This window comes from Podarcis bocagei (genome assembly GCF_964188305.1).
Source record: "Podarcis bocagei genome assembly, chromosome: 3".
NCBI lineage: Eukaryota > Metazoa > Chordata > Lepidosauria > Squamata > Lacertidae > Podarcis > Podarcis bocagei.
The window spans coordinates 26757927-26775298 of NC_138127.1; the positions used below are offsets into that span (position 1 = coordinate 26757927).

General features: G+C 42.0%; 1 protein-coding gene and 1 long non-coding RNA gene across 2 annotated transcripts in view; one reads left to right on the forward strand and one right to left on the reverse strand.

The window, feature by feature from the left end:
- Window positions 1-15349, reverse strand: part of IBTK (inhibitor of Bruton tyrosine kinase) — a 53747-nt gene extending 38398 nt beyond the window's left edge. Inside the window, exons 1-6 of the mRNA XM_081187326.1 lie at window positions 15173-15349; window positions 5572-6240; window positions 3565-3661; window positions 2682-2806; window positions 2061-2171; window positions 890-1060 (exon numbers count right to left, since the gene is read on the reverse strand). Coding sequence (XP_081043452.1) covers window positions 890-1060; window positions 2061-2171; window positions 2682-2806; window positions 3565-3661; window positions 5572-5895 — 828 coding nt within the window. The 5' untranslated portion in view covers window positions 5896-6240; window positions 15173-15349. The remainder of the gene's footprint in view (window positions 1-889; window positions 1061-2060; window positions 2172-2681; window positions 2807-3564; window positions 3662-5571; window positions 6241-15172) is intronic.
- Window positions 15350-15494: 145 nt separating this feature from the next.
- LOC308583446 lies at window positions 15495-16669 on the forward strand. Its single transcript, XR_014006225.1, has 2 exons — window positions 15495-15718; window positions 16405-16669. It is a non-coding gene; the product is annotated as an uncharacterized lncRNA (long non-coding RNA).
- Window positions 16670-17372: the final 703 nt, after the last annotated feature.

Consider the following 17372-nt stretch of genomic DNA (forward strand, 5'->3'; position numbering starts at 1 on the left):
AAATAAACCACAGCAAGGGATCAGCTAGTTGGCCACTTCTTGGCTGAGACCAGGGGTAACCAACTTGGTGTGCTCAAAGTGTTGTTGAACTACAGTGGTGCCCCGCAAGACGAATGCCTCGCAAGACGAAAAACCCGCTAGACGAAAGGGTTTTCCGTTTTTCGATGCGCTTCGCAAGACGAATTTCCCTATGGGCTTGCTTCGCAAAACGAAAAAGTCTTGCGAGTCTTGCGATTTTTTTCGCCCCCCCCTTTTTTTCTAAGCTGCTAAGCCGCTAATAGCCTTTTAGCTGCTAAGCCGCTAAGCCTTTAATAGCCGCTAAACCGCTAAACTGCTAATAGCGCTAATCCGCTAAGCCGCTAATAGGGTTGCTTCGCAAGACGAAAAAACCGCTAGACGAAGAGACTCGCGGAACGGATTAATTTCGTCTTGCGAGGCACCACTGTACTACTTCCATCATCCCCAGCAAGCATGGGTGGTGGTGAAGGATGATAGGAATTGTAATCCAGAAACATTCAGGCTGCTCCTAGTTTGGACCGCCATGCAATGCTGCCAAGTACTGTTGAAAAATGCACATTCCTCATTTAAAGGATTGTGTAGGCTACGAATAAGTCACTGCCATGGAGTCGTCCAGGTGATTAATCATCTGATGTTTCTCTTAAGCAATCTGAAATATTTTTTTCCAGCAACAGCAATAGATAGCATGTATCAAGCAGCAGCAGTATATCTAGCACTGACCAGCATGTAGAAGAAGAAGAAGAAGAGTTTGGATTTGATATCCCGCCTTTCACTCCCTTTAAGGAGTCTCAAAGCGGCTAACATTCGCACACATCCATCCCTAATTTACAGGCATGCCAAAACTATCCAATTATTAAAAAGACCATTTTACCTGTCTGGGAACATTACAATTAGGGGGAGGAGGAAGAACACCCAGCTGATGAAAAGTATTCAGGCCAAATGTATACACACATCCATCTTCTGTTAAAACAAGTGTATGATCTTTAGCTGCTGCCACCTGAGAACACTGGTGACCCATCAAGCTTTCCACAAGTCTGGGAATCTAAGAGAGATTAAGAAAATATTGCACCTGTGTTTCAGACATGCCTCCCTCAGTCAAGACCTACATCAACTTTGTCAGGAACAAAGCAAAACCATTTCGTAAAATATATTAGGTGACACACACAAACGTCTCTAATAAAAAGATACAGAAGCTTTACTATTTATATGCACTGGAATCCTCCAGGCTTAAAAAACTATTTCCATTTTGAAATATTTATACACTTCAGCTGGCCATTATAGCCGTTCAAAATTTGTGGTCCCCACTAATCATGCTTCACACCCAACCACATGGTTCAACGGATGACAAGAGTTTGAATCCACTTAAAATCAAAGCCACTTAGGCTGGATCTAGACACATCAAAGAAGTGTTTCAGTTAAACACGTTGTGAATTGAAACAGGGAAAACAGGAAGAGAAAAATGGGACTCCACAGCACCATCTGGTGACAAAATGTTATATCGCATATACAAGGTATATAAACCGCTTTTTCTTTACCAATCTACACATATAAATCACTTTTCTTTACCAATCTAGCTGAGTCCTAAGTCACTCATGGTTAAACTCAAAACCAACGCAACCCCCTTAACCAAGGGTTCAGGAGAATTTAGTTTATTTCTTGTGAAATTAAAACAATATGTTATCCTCGAGCATTGTTCCCATTTAGTTTAAATATGGCATAATTTAGAGGGTACTCAGTTGAAAATGTATAAGCGATATGATTTTCAGCAACATAGAACTCTGCAGAAGATCTGCACATGGAACAATTTGCATAGACAATGATGCTTTTAGCTCTCTTGTTAAAGCAGCAGCTGCATGCTGCACTAAAGTAGCAGCTACTTCTGACAGTGTGTCAAAAGCAGTTTTTGAAGCACTGCAGGGGAGTTACTTAAAATAAATAAAAAATTTAAAACCCTGTGTATGTAAAAAGATGTCTCAGTGGGCCAAATACAATATTTGAAACTAGTTTCCTTTTTCATAACCTAATAATTTGTTTTAAAATACCAAGCAAGTCTGTTCATCACCATGACCCAAGCGTCCTCCTTGACCATGTCCGCATGTGTATACTTGTCCTTTTTGGGAAAGAAACACCGAGTGAAATTTACAGAGCACCACCTAAAGGAGAGAGAGGGAAAGGTCCTTAATGATGTTATTTGAGCTGCATCATGAATTAACATTACTTATTATCATCACCATGAAGTAATATATAACTAACAAAAGGAGCAGAGAAAATTCCAATAACTAAACCAGATTTTCTTCGGAAAAGGAAATGCTGAAATGCGTGTACTTACGCTAACAAACCAACTTATGAGAGTAGAGAAGGTGCTGAGGCTGCTTGCTTTCCTACCCACACCAGCTATTGAGATTTAATGCCAGGTGTATTGAGAGAGAGTGGAAGAACTGAAGCAGGGAATGGGCTGTTTCTGCTTTATAAGTCATAGAAAAAGAGGGGAAGAGGACGGAGGTCAGAAGTGAAGCAAAGACACATGATCAACTGGGATTCTGAGGTCTAAGACCTGGGACTAAGCCCTATATTTGCTTTGAAATAAATGCTTTGAAGTGGGGGACTTGAGGGAGTTTTCCATGCTAGTCCGGCATGTTTTGTTGCATATATATATTAATTACCTGTTTAATATAAACACCATTCCTAGGAAAGAGATCCACCAGCTCAGGATGATGTTTACTCTGTTGACCACCATGTCCCAAAGTAAAATTTATATTGTTCCCCCAGGTGTAGACATCTGTGGGATCTAACACAAAATCATGACTTCCATTTGAATCCTCATTCACATATGCACACGAACCATTATTTTAAATGCACTTCTACTTTCTGTTGAATGGATTCTTTCTAGATATCCTTCAAAACTAGATGAAAGGCCTAGAAAACTCAAGACTATGAGTTTTTTTATTACAACAAAATTACATACCTGAGCATTTACATAAAATAACATAATCCCAACATTCTCAAGATATACCATATTTTTTGCTCTATAAGACTCACTTTTCCCCTCCTAAAAAGTAAGGAGAAATGTGTGTGCATCTTATGGAGCGAATGCAGGCTGCACAGCTATCCCAGAAGCCAGAACAGCAAGAGGGATTGCTGCTTTGACTGCACAGCAATCCCTCTTGCTGTTCTGGCTTCTGAGATTCAGAATATTTTTTTCTTGTTTTTCTCCTCCAAAAACTAGGTGCGTCTTGTGGTCTGGTGCGTCTTATAGAGCGAAAAATACGGTATATGGAAGAGAACTAAGTTACTTAAGTACCAACAGGCATGCATGTACACACACAATTTCAATAAATGTAGGTTCAACATGCTGTTTTAAGGTACGATTTAGGCCTCTCTGGATTCAGAGGAGAGGCAAACCCAGCTTCCAACACCTAACATTGCACAGCACTTCATAAAACATACATTTTCTAATATATAGCTTTTTTCTGCATGTTCAAAACATATTTATTTCTTCATGTTCAAATTTGTATCAGTAAGCATGATCCTCTTATGGTGACCTACCTGTATTCTTAAAAATGACATGGGCTGGTCTGTCCTTCATTACAAGATCCAAAGCAGACAAGCCTTCTTTATCCTGCATATACAAGTTGACACCATGCTGAGAGCAAAGGGAGGAGAGAAAGAGGAGAGGAAGTGAAAACTGATAATCCGGTTTCTTTTCTTATTTCATCCATCTTCTAATCTAAATTAGCTCATTCATATTTTTATAGGTGTCTGAAACCTCCAATAGACTCATAAACTGAAGCACCATCCTGCCAAGACACAGGTATTATTGGTGAACATTTTTATGTTTTGGTTGGGGGATAAGGGACTCCCTCCAAAGATCAGATTCATAGCCTGACGATGGAAGGGTGCTCCTTCTACCAGCTGAGGCACCTCTAGATATACCCCCCCCCAGTTCTCCTTAGATGGGTCTAATGTGTTACAGTGGTACCTCACAAGACGAATGCCTCGCAAGACGGAAAACTCGCAAGACGAAAGGGTTTTGGGTTTTTTGAGTTGCTTCGCAAGACGATTTTCCCTATGGGCTTGCTTCGCAAGACGGAAATGTCTTGCAAGTTTGTTTCCTTTTTCTTAAAACCGTTAATACAGTTGCAACTTGACTTCGAGGAGCAACTCCTAGCACGCGGTGTGGTAGCCTTTTTTGAGGTTTTTGAAGACTCTGGTGATTTTTGAAGCTTTTCCAAAACTTTTTCGACACCGTGCTTCGCAAGACAAAAAAACTCGCGGAACAAATTAATTTCGTCTTGCGAGGCACCACTGTATATGCTGTAAGCTGCCTTTGATCTAACTTTATGTAGGCATTGGGCACATATCTTGTTGTGCTTAAAGGGGTCCAAAGACACATGATCTGTGTCATTTTTTTCTCAAACTTGGGTCCCCAGCTGTTGTTGGACGACAATGTCCATCATCCCTAGCTAGCAGGACTAGTAGACAGGGAGTTGTAGTCCAACAACAGCTGAGGAGGCAACTGATCTATGAGAAAGATCCTGCGAGAGGCAAGCAAAGGCCACCTCTGAACATGGCTCAGCTGAACGATCTGCTCCTCTCACAGGGCCTTCTACCATCAAGTGCTCTATGGGAAGGAGCATGATAATTAAGTGTTTATATGTATATATTTTTATTGCATTGCATTAATGTATTTTCTTATTTGTAAGCTGCCTTGGAATTATTTGGATAGCTAGGTAGCTCAGTTGGTTAGAGAATGTATCATGAAAAGAGGCATATAAATAATTGCAACAAAAAAAGGAAGCAAGAACAATTCAAATTGGGGCTAGTTACATTTAAAGTTCTACACTAGCCTTGCCCAACCTGCTACTCTTCAAATGCATTGTACTACAATTCCCATCAGTCCCAGGAGGCACAACTGTGTTGTAAACTGCAGTCCAAAACATTTGGAGGAGACCAGTTTAGAGAAGACTAACAAGGAGAACCTAGAACTGTTCTTCAGTTGAAAACAACTTCAAATGGATCAAAAAGAAAACAATGAGACAAACAGACAAAAACCTAGAGCAAACCTGAAGCCATCTGTAGCTCACCTTGCCTCCACCTTGCCTGCAATGGCAGGGAATGATATGTTTTGATATCAGACTCAAACATTATACAGAAGGCTTCCTGTTAAGATCCCCCCCCCCCACATATTATTCAACAGAACAATCTAGTTTGATTTTATTTGAACAAACCATGACAACCTGATAAAAAGATATGTGCAACTGAAAGAATGACCACATGGGATTTGGCAGAAGTGGGCGGCATTCCATCAGCGCAAGGATTTTCACTTGTGGTTACTTTCCTTGCTTCTCCCCACATGCCCTCCCCAGGAGAGAAAGAACGTTCTGTTGCACAAGAATAAATGCTTGCACTAACATAAAGTTCACCTGAGTACTACACTGGGGTCCATCCAACTGCTTATATACAGTACAGTCTGATTTTGCTCAGCACTTGGTTCCTAAAGTCATGAGGCCAAATGCATATTCATAACGGCACTAAGAATTGCAAAATACCAACCTTCAGTAGCGACCACGCACAGTCTATATGACCATAGAAAATGCCACGGTGCAAAGCTGTCCATCCCGACTCCTTGTCTTTTGCCAACAAATCCACTCCGTTTGTTTCTATCAGCCAGTCTAGCACCCCTTTCTTGCCACAGGAAGAGGCAAGATGAAGGGCGTTCCTGCCAAAGATATCCTTGCTTGTTGCAGCATTGTAGCAGTGAGAAGTGAGGAAGGCCTTGATTTGGCCTTCACTCCCTTGAGTTATGACAGAAACGATATCCAAAGCATGCTGCAGTGATCGACACTTCAAAGTACAGTCAGGCATCAAAGAACTCATCTTACGCTTTACTGCACTACTCCACTGTACAAGAGAAACCCCTGTAAAACACACACAAGGGAACTCTGCTTTGTGCCCCTTCTTCACAAGAAAATCATGATTTTCAGGTACAGTCTTTATTCAGTTGCAGAAAGCTGCCATGGGAATTATTGTGCTGTTAAGGCTTGGCGCTTAAAAAAATAAATATTTTCATCGATATAAATTCAAGAGTTCATTTCTTTATCTACAAAATACCGTATTATAGTCAAGGAAGAAAAATTTCCAAAAGGCAATAAAGGTGTGAGGAGGGGGATTCCCCCTCCACACTGGCTAGTTCTTTCAGATATCCATAATTGCAAGGGAGATCTGCAAGAAGAGAAATGGGAGAAAAATGAGATTAGGAAACGTTCTGAATACCAGCAACTGTGTTTCAAGGATTTATTAATTGATTGATTGATTATTTTTTCCTGGCCTCCCTCTTAAAGGAGATGAGGGCAGCAAACAATGTATAAAACAAAAACAAAACAACATCTTAAACAGTTCCAATACAGATGCAAATTGGGAATTTATGTGAAACTCCACTCCGCCCCCATCCCTCACTGGCAAAGAGAATACTATGTTAATTGTGCTAGAGCAAACAGACAATTTATATTATATGTGCATGCCACCCAGACATCACATTGACATTTTACGTTCAACTATGCCAGATACAGGAGGAAGCACAAAACATTTGGATAGAAAACTGAAACTCTGAACTGGATTTCTAAGACCAGAAAGATGTGCCTTCTGTGTTCTGCAGACACTTCAGTTTTTACCATTACACCTACCCCTATCCCCCATCTCTTTGGGAACCCTCACTCTTCAAGCATTTTCTTGTACCACACAAGCAATAACTAAATCATACAGACACACAAGCTATGCCTGCTTCTTCTTTGTGAGCCCTCGGCATGAGAGGTCTGGAGGGGGGCAACACAAGAACAGGACTTTTCTGTAGTGGCTTGCCATTTGTGGAATGCTCTCCCCAGAGAGGCTCACCTGGTTCCATCTTTATATATCTTTAGGCGCCAGACAAAAACTATCCTTTATAACCAGGCCTTTGGCCTTTAATTATCTGTGACAGTGACCTTTCAGAAGTGGGATGTTTTTAATGTATTTCTCTTTCCTCTTGGTTTGAAAGTATCAATGTGGGGCTCATTGTCTGTGTTTGACTGTAAGTCGCTTTGGGTTGCCCTGAGCAAAATAAGGTGACTGACAAATTTAATAAATAATAAAATAATAAGTACCAACACATTTTTTTTCTTAAAAAAAGATATGGAAATAAACAAGATTTAAACTACATGCTTCTATTCTATTTATACATACATTTAAGTATATTTAATCTTTGTCCCAGGTACTACATATTCACTAACTAATTTACTGACATATTATATGAACTTGCTTTTGGAGATATACTACATCCATACCTTGTTTGCATTTTTATATCCTCAAGTTAACTTTGTTCATCACTGCACTGTTCAAAATTTTCATAAATCACATGATGCTCAGGCAATATTAACTCTATCTCCCCCTTCCAACTTTGGCTTTCAGACTTGAGCAACAAGTGACATACATATAACTGAACATACAACTGAACTTATAGAAAACAGAAAGTAAATCCATCTCAGCATCTTATGCTTTGATAAAGTATCTCACTCTATGACTCCTAAGTCTCAATAATGTTTAATTTGTTTCAAAAAAGATACTGTAGAGCTGGAGCAAGTTCATAAATGGACAACTAAAATGATCAAGGGGTGAAACAGGTTCCCTATGATGCAAAGTTACAACATTTGGGGATTCTTAATAGAAAAAAGAAGCAAATAAGGAGGAGCATGATAGAAAGGCAAATATGATGCACAGTATGGAGAAAACAGATAGGGAGTTTTTTCTTCCTCTCTCATTATTAGAATTCAAGGATATCCAACGAAGGTGAATGTTGAGTGATTTAGGGCAGACAAAACAAAGTACCAAGGAAGCTGCCTTATACTTAATCAGGCCACTGGTCCATCAGCGGCTCTCCAGGGTTTCAGACAGACGTCTCTCTCAGCCCTACCTAGGGATGCTGAGGACTGAACCTGGGACCTTCTGTATGCAAAGCAGATGCTCTAATACTGAGCTATGGCTCTTCCTTCAAGTACTTCTTCACACAGTGCTAGCTAAACACCCACAAGATATAGTCATGGACACCAACGTGGACGGATTCAGAAGAACAGACAAATTCAGAATGGCTACTAGCCATGATGGCTATGTTCTGCCCCCACTGTTGGAGGCAGTATCCCTCTGAATACCAGTTTTCATGTAGAAGAGACAAAAAAATCAAATGCTGAATTAAAATTGAGTGACCAAAACTGCAAAGCAACCAAGAGGCTATTGCCAGACATGTAACAGAAATAGACTCTAACTAGGGACTTTTCTTACTTGCTCATTACCAGCAGTTGTGGCTTGGTGCCTGATGCAACTCATCATCATATTTGTTTCAAGTTTTATATGGTCTCGGACTTGCCCTGCCTCATATTTCACACACTCGTGTCCATTTTTAAATATGACACCAGCATGTAAACACACACACACAGAGTACCCATATGGGATTTCATGCAATTGGTGTTCTATTTAAACTAAGGTGCCTATGCACATGTAGACACCTACGAACAGGTTTAAATGTGACACTAAGTACATAAACCTCACACGGGTAATGTTTTCTTTATGCTTCTTTATATGCCTGGCCTCATGTTTAATCAGGCAAAAAGGACTTGGGCTACAACCTGTTCTTTTTCATTTTTGAAGTGATATGTGTGCTTGCTGATTGCATTTCACAAGAACCTGCCTTCACTACTTTTTAATGTTAAAGTGTACTTGCAAATGAAGTTGCTCTGTGCATCTGTCTGTGAGACACCTGTACCCCCACACCCTGTTAGTCACTACACTAGCCAGCTCTCAAATTATGTAGGCATGTTGTTGGCATCCATCTGTCTTGAGAGACAATGGAAGAGCGCACCAACGGGGGTAAATTCAAAGAGAGTTGCAGTGCCTACTGTTGCTGTAGAGACCAATATGGGAGAGAGATGTTTTATTGCAGCTGGAGCAGATGAAGGTGTCCAGTTTCACTGTTACAGATGCACCACGGCATTTTTTTCTCTGCTCTTCTCCCTGTGGCCATGTAGGCTTATATGTATTTATTTATAAAATTATAAACCACTTGATTTTAAAAAAAAACATGGGCAATGTAGAAATAACATTATATATAAGCACAGCTAACATAAATTTTGGTAATTTTCACTACAAACTCTCAAACTTCATAATTAGTGTTGATTTGGAAATATTTCACCCCATCAACTATGATATTTTCAAAGAACCACTGAGTCTTATCATCCTATTAAAGGAAAAGGGCAGAATATCAAATATTGGTTATATAACCATCAAATACTTGAAGTGGAACCAAACTATCAAATGCCAAAGACAGCCTGTCAATTTGCAATGAATTATATTGTATATTAATAATTCACACACACTCTGTAACATCTGCAGCACTAAGATTTGTAATGGCAAGCATATTTTATCACTTATTTCAATGGCTGCCAAGTTAAAACTTAAATGCCTCCCCTTCAAAACTATACTTCTCAACTGGGAAGGGCAGTTTGAAGGGACAAAACATACAGCTAATGTATTGTAACTGCCAAACTCCACAATCCAAAAGTGGGTTAGCAGCACTTACTTAACTTGTTGAGTTGACAGTAAAGGGCACGGAGGGAACAAACTGGAAGGCAGGGCAACATTAGTCAGAGTACTATTTAGGAACTTGCTATAAAAAAAGGAAACTGCTGACATCATGAAGCATTTTTGACTCAGCAGTTCTCTCTTATCTGTTGCTTCACAGGTTGTGTAATAGTGATAGACAAATTCAACATGCAAATGTTGGCTCACATATCTGTTTCACTGTAAGCCAGCCTGCATTCCTTGCCAATGAAGTGGGCAATAGGTTATTATTTAACAGTAATATATCCACCTGTCATGGAAATGAGCACAAAACTTAAAATCTCTATGTAAGACACATCAAAAGGAAATCTTAATACAAAGCAGAATTCAAGGGATCATGAACATTAAAACGAAAATGACTATCCAAGCAGATCAGGTCATGGGGGGAAATGCATGCATTTACTGGGAAAGTTATGATTCATCTCAAATATGATCAACACCAGATGCTTCCAAAAGGTAGGAAAGTGTGCATCTAATAATTTAAAGAAATACAGGTAATCTCCTACATTGCTTTTCGACTACTATCTACAAATATCTTTTTACTATGGTGTTACAGCAAAGGGAATCAAGTAGTGTTACAAAGTAAGTAAATTTCATGTTTTGTAAGCAAACAAATAATATTTGCAAAATATTTTTAAAATCACACAGATGTTGACCTGAATTATGTTGTCACTACAAGGTTCACATTGCAGCCAATCAGGAAATGCTTCTTTTATGACTAAACATGTAATCAATAGCAACAAGTTTTCATTTAGAATCAAACAGTTAAAAGGCTCATTGTACACAAAATTACAGTATAAAAAGGTAAAGGGACCCCTGACCATTAGGTCCAGTCGTGACCGACTCTGGGGTTGCGGCGCTCATCTCGCTTTATTGGCCGAGGGAGCCAGCATTTGTCCACAGACAGCTTCCGGGTCATGTGGCCAGCATGACTAAGCTGCTTCTGGCGAACCAGAGCAGCGCACGGAAATAGTGAAGCCCAAATTACATTTTTGCGACCACACTAGTAAAAACAACCAAGAATACCAGCAAACCTGTCTTGTAGAATCACTTACACTAACACAAGCTCTTAAAACCAGTGTGCCTTACTACCAAAGAAGCCATTTGCTCTGTAGGCATTTTTTTGCAAAGCACTTATTTTTCTGCTTGTGCCGTGCAGTGGCCCAAATGTAGCACCTATATTTATGATTGACAGACACCTATTTCACAGCAAGGACTTTGTGTAACCTCTTGATTTTTAAAAACTGTATGATTTTAAGAAGCTAGTTCTAAGTCATTCCTTGTGCAGCAGAACAGGTCTGGGGACTGGTCTCAGGGAAACCTCGAGCCCTTGTTCTTGGGCAAAATCACTCCAAAGACTGTTTCAGAAGAGAAACTGGAAAGGAAGCATGGGAGTGGTCTTGTGTAACCCCGGGTCCCGACTGCCCACTAGTGGGCGTTGTCAACCTGGTCCCTACTGCCCACTAGTGGGCGTTTCAGGATTCTAGGTGGGCGGTAGGGGGTTCTAAGGCACAAGCTGAATCCTCTTTCCATTGAGCACTGGAGGGCAGTAAGGAAATTTGACCATCAAGAAGGATGCATTAGTGGGTGGTAGGTATAAAAAGGTTGACTACCTCTGGTCTAACCAATGCTGATGTAAAGTTGCACCAACAAAATTTAAAGAGAATTTAAAGGGGCAAGCAAAGCAATCTCTGAACTGTAATAGTTATAGCAGGTAACGGTATCAGGTAGCTCATTTACTTGTACAGTGGTGCCTCGCAAGACGAAAATAATCCGTTCCGCGAGCCTCTTCGTCTAGCGGTTTTTTCGTCTTGCAAAGCAACCCTATTAGCGGCTTAGCGGATTAGCGCCATAAGCGGCTATTAAAGGCTTAGCGGCTTAGCGGCTAAAAGGCTATTAGTGGCTTAGCGGCTTAGAAAAGGGGGGGGAGCGGAAAAAAATCGGAACACTCGCAAGATGTTTTCGTCTTGCGAAGCAAGCCCATAGGGAAATTCGTCTTGCGAAGCAGCTCAAAAACGGAAAACCCTTTCGTCTAGCGGGTTTTCTGTCTTGCGAGGCATTCGTCTTGCGGGGCACCACTGTACAGGTATTTGTTCTATTATTGCAATCACAGGAAGTACAAAACAGAACTACAAAACTTATTGGCAAAGGAAACAGATCAGGCAATTTAAAGCTACAAATAAAAAAAACCAATTCAAATTTCCCCATGAACAAACAGACATATTAACTGGTTTCAAACAGTTGGAGAAGTTATACATGACCATCTTGCTGCTCACATCAATACATTGGCTGCAGCATTCTGCAGCAGCTCCACATCAAGTACATTGTTGTTGCTATTTAGTCGTGTCCAACTCTTCGTGACCCCATGGACCAGAGCACGCCAGGCATCAAGTGCATTACAATGATCTATTCTGGAAGTTGACAGAAGATGTATAACTGAAGCCATACTATCCATGTTCAGAAAAGCCTGTCGTAATTGGTGCACCAACTGAAGCTGGACATAGGAACTCTTAGCCATTAAAGTCACTTGGGACACAAATGTCAATAATGTTCTAGGAACAACCTGCAAACTACAAACCTGCTCCTCCAAGGGGAGGTAATATGGTAATAGGAAAAAAACAGGAGTGGCCAGTCATGCAAGAAAGACTAGAATCATTTATTTGTTCTAAAGCCAAACAACTGTATGCTATGTACCAGCCCCACAGTCCTTTCCACCCATTAAAGGAGAGAACCCAATTTAAAGTGTCAACAACCATGCAACACAACAATATAAGCAGGCATTGGCACAGACTCTGCCCCCCCACAACATCCAGATGTCCACAAACAACAGCAAGGGTACAGTGAGGAGACTGTGAACAAAGAAGTCTCTGATCAAACCCCAGGCCATTGCGGATCCCAGGAAGTCAAAAAGCAATACCAAATAGCTTCTATCAATGCAAGCTCTTGTCCTATAGCAGAAAAACTCCAGAGGAAGAGATATGGTTCAGTAATAAAACACATGTTTGCATACAAAAGGTACCAGGTTCAATCCCTGGTATCTCCAGGTAGGACCGAGAGAGGCTGCCATTTGAAAACCTGTAAAGTTGCTGCCAGTCAGTGTGGGCAATTCTGAGCCAGAAAGACCTATGGTTTCACTCAGTATAGGGCAGCATCCTATGTTTCCTTAAGGCTGAATTCTCAGTAGTTATTAGTGCACTTGCTTATATGGCTTATGTTATGCTTCCTTCAGATTGTTTGCTCAGTTGAGTTGCCAACTTGGAAGAAGTAGAATCTTGGATTGGACATGCTTACAATATTAAATTCTCTACTCCTTTCTTCTCATGCTTTTAGGCTTTTGACTAGGGAATAATCAAGTAGCTAAGGTTTTGCCTTTAGTCCTTTGAATATTCAAGTTCAATAAAAAGGAGACTTCCAAAAATCAGCACAATGTCTTCATTCCCAAGGAGTTATTTTTAAATCACTGCTCTGAAACCACCACTACAGCTGAGCTGCTACTCTCAAGACATTGTGAATTACAATTCTCATCATTTCTACTGGCTAAACTGGCAGGAACTGAGAGATGGAGTCCACCATGCATGGAGTGCACAAGGTTTGGGGGAAGGCCATTGTAAGGAGCAGTTGAAAATGGCTCAAGAGGAAATAGACAAGGTGTGAAGGGGGATACAGAAAAACGCTGGTTTGATGTCATTGTCTCCAAATTTGCATGTAATCACTACCACCCCCATCACTACTTGGGCAAGGTGATAGATAAGGTGTTAGTGGGATACATGCTTAGATGAAACAGTATATCTAGACCTGTGGTTCCCAACGTGGGGCACACACCCCACAGGGGGGCAATTTGATTTTTAAGGGGGACAATTTGAGAATGAGTTATCAACAGTTAATGGCCTTTTAGGCTTCCTCCACGTGAATAGGAGTTCACTTTTTGAATAAGAATTATATGTCATGGGGGGCGGGGAATCAGGATTTTAGAGATGCTTAGGTGAGGCATGGCCAAAAAAGGGTTGGGAACCACTGAACTAGACCCATTTAAATCTGCATTCAGTCCTGGTTTTGCAATCAAAACTGCCTTGGTCACCTGGTTAATGGCATTTGTTAGGGAAGTGGAGAACCCTATTGATATCAATACCCTGCTCTAGATGCAGTTGCACTCCCCCTGGAAGAGCAGGTTTGTAGTTTGCAGGTCGCTTCTAGAACCATTATGGACATTTGTGTCCCAAGTGACTTTAATGGCTAAGAGTGCTTATGTCCAGCTTTAGTTGGTGCACCAATTACAGCAGGCTTTTCTGAACAGGGATAGTATGGCTTCAGGTATCCATTCTCCGTCAGCTTCCAGAATAGACCATTGTAATGTACTTGATGTGGACCTGCTGCAGGATGCTGCAGTCAATGTATTGATGTGAGCAGCAAGTTGGACATGTATAACTTTTATTCTCCAACTGATTGCAGGTCTAATTCAAGGTCCAATTTCATAAAAATTGATTATCAATGCAATATTAAAACAATACAAAATAAAACAATAAGATGTCATAATTCATTAACAGACTTGGGGCATCTTGTGAACATTTCAGAGTGATTGATGTACACAATCAAGATTTAGAGGTCTGAACTCTGCCTATACAACCAAGAATATTAGATTCCTTTTGCTCACTGTATTGTCAGTACTTTTCTTTCTAAGCTGTACATTCCATTAAACAGAGATGACCTGCTCTGCGACAGTGTTCGCAATAAGTTATCCCACAATCAAAGTAAGGAGAGCAAGGCGTCCCTGACCTAGACAGTGTAAACATTCAAGGGGAAGGTGTCCTCAGCATTATCTGTCAGAAATAAACCGTCATGCAAAACGGCCCTCAGCATGTTGCCCTTGGAACCAATGAAAGCAACACTGCCCAGTGGAGTTTTGCAGCGGAGTTCAAATTACAAGTCCTATTAGCAAAATGTTAAGGAACCACAGGGCACAGTAGTGGCCCTGAAAGTCAATCCTGCAAACTAGGTGTAGAAGCATCCAGAAAATGTATTTCCATATACAAATTCTTCTGGGGGGAAGTGGAGAGAGAGAGAGAGAGAGAGAGAGAGAGAGAGAGAGACGAGGGACTCTTTTCCCCTATATAAAAATACAGTTGCCCAGCTTCAGTTTTCCTTAAGTGTGTGTGTGTCCCACCCCACACCTCCTTCCGAAGATTGCCATCTTTTATTTTTCTGGCAGAGCTTCTGCAGTCTGGGGGGGGGGGGGACAACTGCATGGCGAGGAGAAATGCAATCGGTGCAGCTCTTCCGTTCAACGCCTGCCCATCCTGGAGCCGCCTGCACCTGTGGAATTCCTGCCTGCCATGCAGCTGCTAGAACACCCCAGGCCACTGCCTGGGCGAGGGTCGGAGGTGGGGAGGTGGGAGGCTGGGAGACGAGGTCGGAACGTTATTTCATGCCTGCCTTCCCTCCCGCCGCCGCCCTCTCCCCCCCCCCACAGGAGAGTCTTCCCCCCCCCCCTGCGCAGCACCTCCCCCCTCACCAGTCGCTAGATGAATGGGCTGGGACGGTCGCAAGAGGACACGCGCTGGGGGCCGCGCAAGCTCATCCTCAGTGTCTCCGAAGGGCTCCGGGCCGAGCCAGGGCGACTGACGGCGGAGGGGAGAGAGCGGAGCCCAAGGCAGCCAGGGAAGGAATCGGCCACGGCTGCAAACCCCTCACAGGAGGAGACGGAACAGGGCAGGTTGAGGACAGCGGAGCAAAGGAGCGCACGATTGGGCGAAGCGCTGAGTATCGCGAGCGCCTATTGGTCGGCGTGAGCCAACGCTCCGGCTGGCTCTCTGGAGCCAGAAGCTGTAAGGGGCTGACGCGCAATAGGCCCTCTCCGGGCAGGAGGGAGGGCGAAGAGCCCCCCACCCCAGAAGGGGAAGGGCTGAGGGACGGCTTCCCTCGCCGAGTCACCGCCGCCGCAACCGTTCGGGTTGCCAGCGAAGCGTGCAGCGGCTGTTTCCCCCGAAGCCAAGCCCCTTTAAATAGCTTTAAACTGCCCCGGGCGAAGCAGCAGTTCGGAGAGAGCGCAACCCTGTGCGTGTTTGCTCAGGTGCGGGGTCTGTCAAAAGGGGACTTGCTCTTCAGGCTTGGGATCTAGTGAACCACTTTCGCCGTTTGATGCAAAGCCGCCCCTTCTTGTTTCAATGGGTGTCGCCTCAGGAAAACTGCGCACCGCGACCCCTCCTGTCTTATGTCCCTTCAGGAGTAAGACACACACACACCCGGGTTCAGATCAAGGTGCAGAGAGAGGATTGCAAACTTCCACTAGCTCGAAGGAAACCAGGAAGGCTAACCTTAGGAACTATAAGCTCTCTGCTAATTTTAACCGGACTTCTTTGGTGACCTTCTTGGGGGGGAACATGACTCCTGCAAAATGCGGACTGCATTTGTAGAAGGAAATCGTTGGTGGCACACAGCGACCACACCCTCAAGCTTTTGGTGTTGAGCCCCTGCAAGAGCTTTTGGAAAGGCTGACAAAAAATTAGTAGATGGGGAGTGTTTCTGAGGTCAGAATTAGTACTGGGGTGGAGAACAGACTGTGAAAATAGATCTGAAAAATGTATAGCATTGCATCAGAGGCGCTTTTCCAATGGCTTTAAAAGGCCTGTTTCAGCTATTTCGGTAATCTTTGTTCAAGGTTAAAAATATATATAGTACGATAGATATCAAGCCATGGCGAAAACCACTGGGGTGATAATTATTTTTGTTTTTATATACTGAAAGACATGCACAGAGCAACTCGGTTCATGCCATAGACCACATTACTGGCAAACAGAAGTGCATTTTAGGTTAATGCACAACTGGAAGAATCCCTCAGGTCCTCATTGCTTGATGACTTTGCAGGCGAATGTGTGAACGGATTCATCTTACTCAGCTTATCTTTTCAGCAGTGCCAATTGATGTGATATTAAAATCAAAGCTATAGTGGCAGACTTGGTTCAGTCCCATGCATGTACATCACTTCCTTCAATAAAGCCTATTAATTTTGGCCAATGCTGTTGATTAAAGCTAAATCAATCTAGATTTGTTTATGTTAATAGAAAAGGGCAGGTTTGATGTCTTGTTTTCCTAAGTAAATAAATACTGTTCATTTTGTTGTTCAAATTTCATACCTGTCAGTGACGGTATCTGCCACACCTGCATATATGATCATTCAGCCTCCAGCATTTTTATTATTTTTAATTTCTAATTCCCTGTCATCTTTTGGATCAGAAGAGGCCCAGCCTCCAGCCAAGAAATCCCACTGTTGTTTATGTTTAAAAATGGGGTTAATCAGAGTTTTCAAGGCCAATAAGGTAAGGAACGATATTCACAGATGCTCAAGCAATTGGTAAGGGAAAAAAATTTTCCCCACTAGATGTCACTATTGAGATATAGGTCCTCAAATTCACCATTGATGAAACACACCAGTGTGTTTGGAATTGTTAAAAATGCTTATTAAAAGTACCTGTTTTCCACTTTTTGGTGCAGAACTAAAGTTAGATGCTATAGCAAAAAAAACCACAAAAAACCCAGTGAAATACAGTAATAAATTTATGAACACATTTAATTTGCCATTCCAGCATATATTGAAAAAAGTGGCCTTTCCTGTTAGCACCATACTCATGCTAACGTTGCAATGTTTGCCACTTAACCACTTCTCTGCAACCATACTTGCTGAGCTAGCTTGAAAGGATGAAAGCATCTCAATT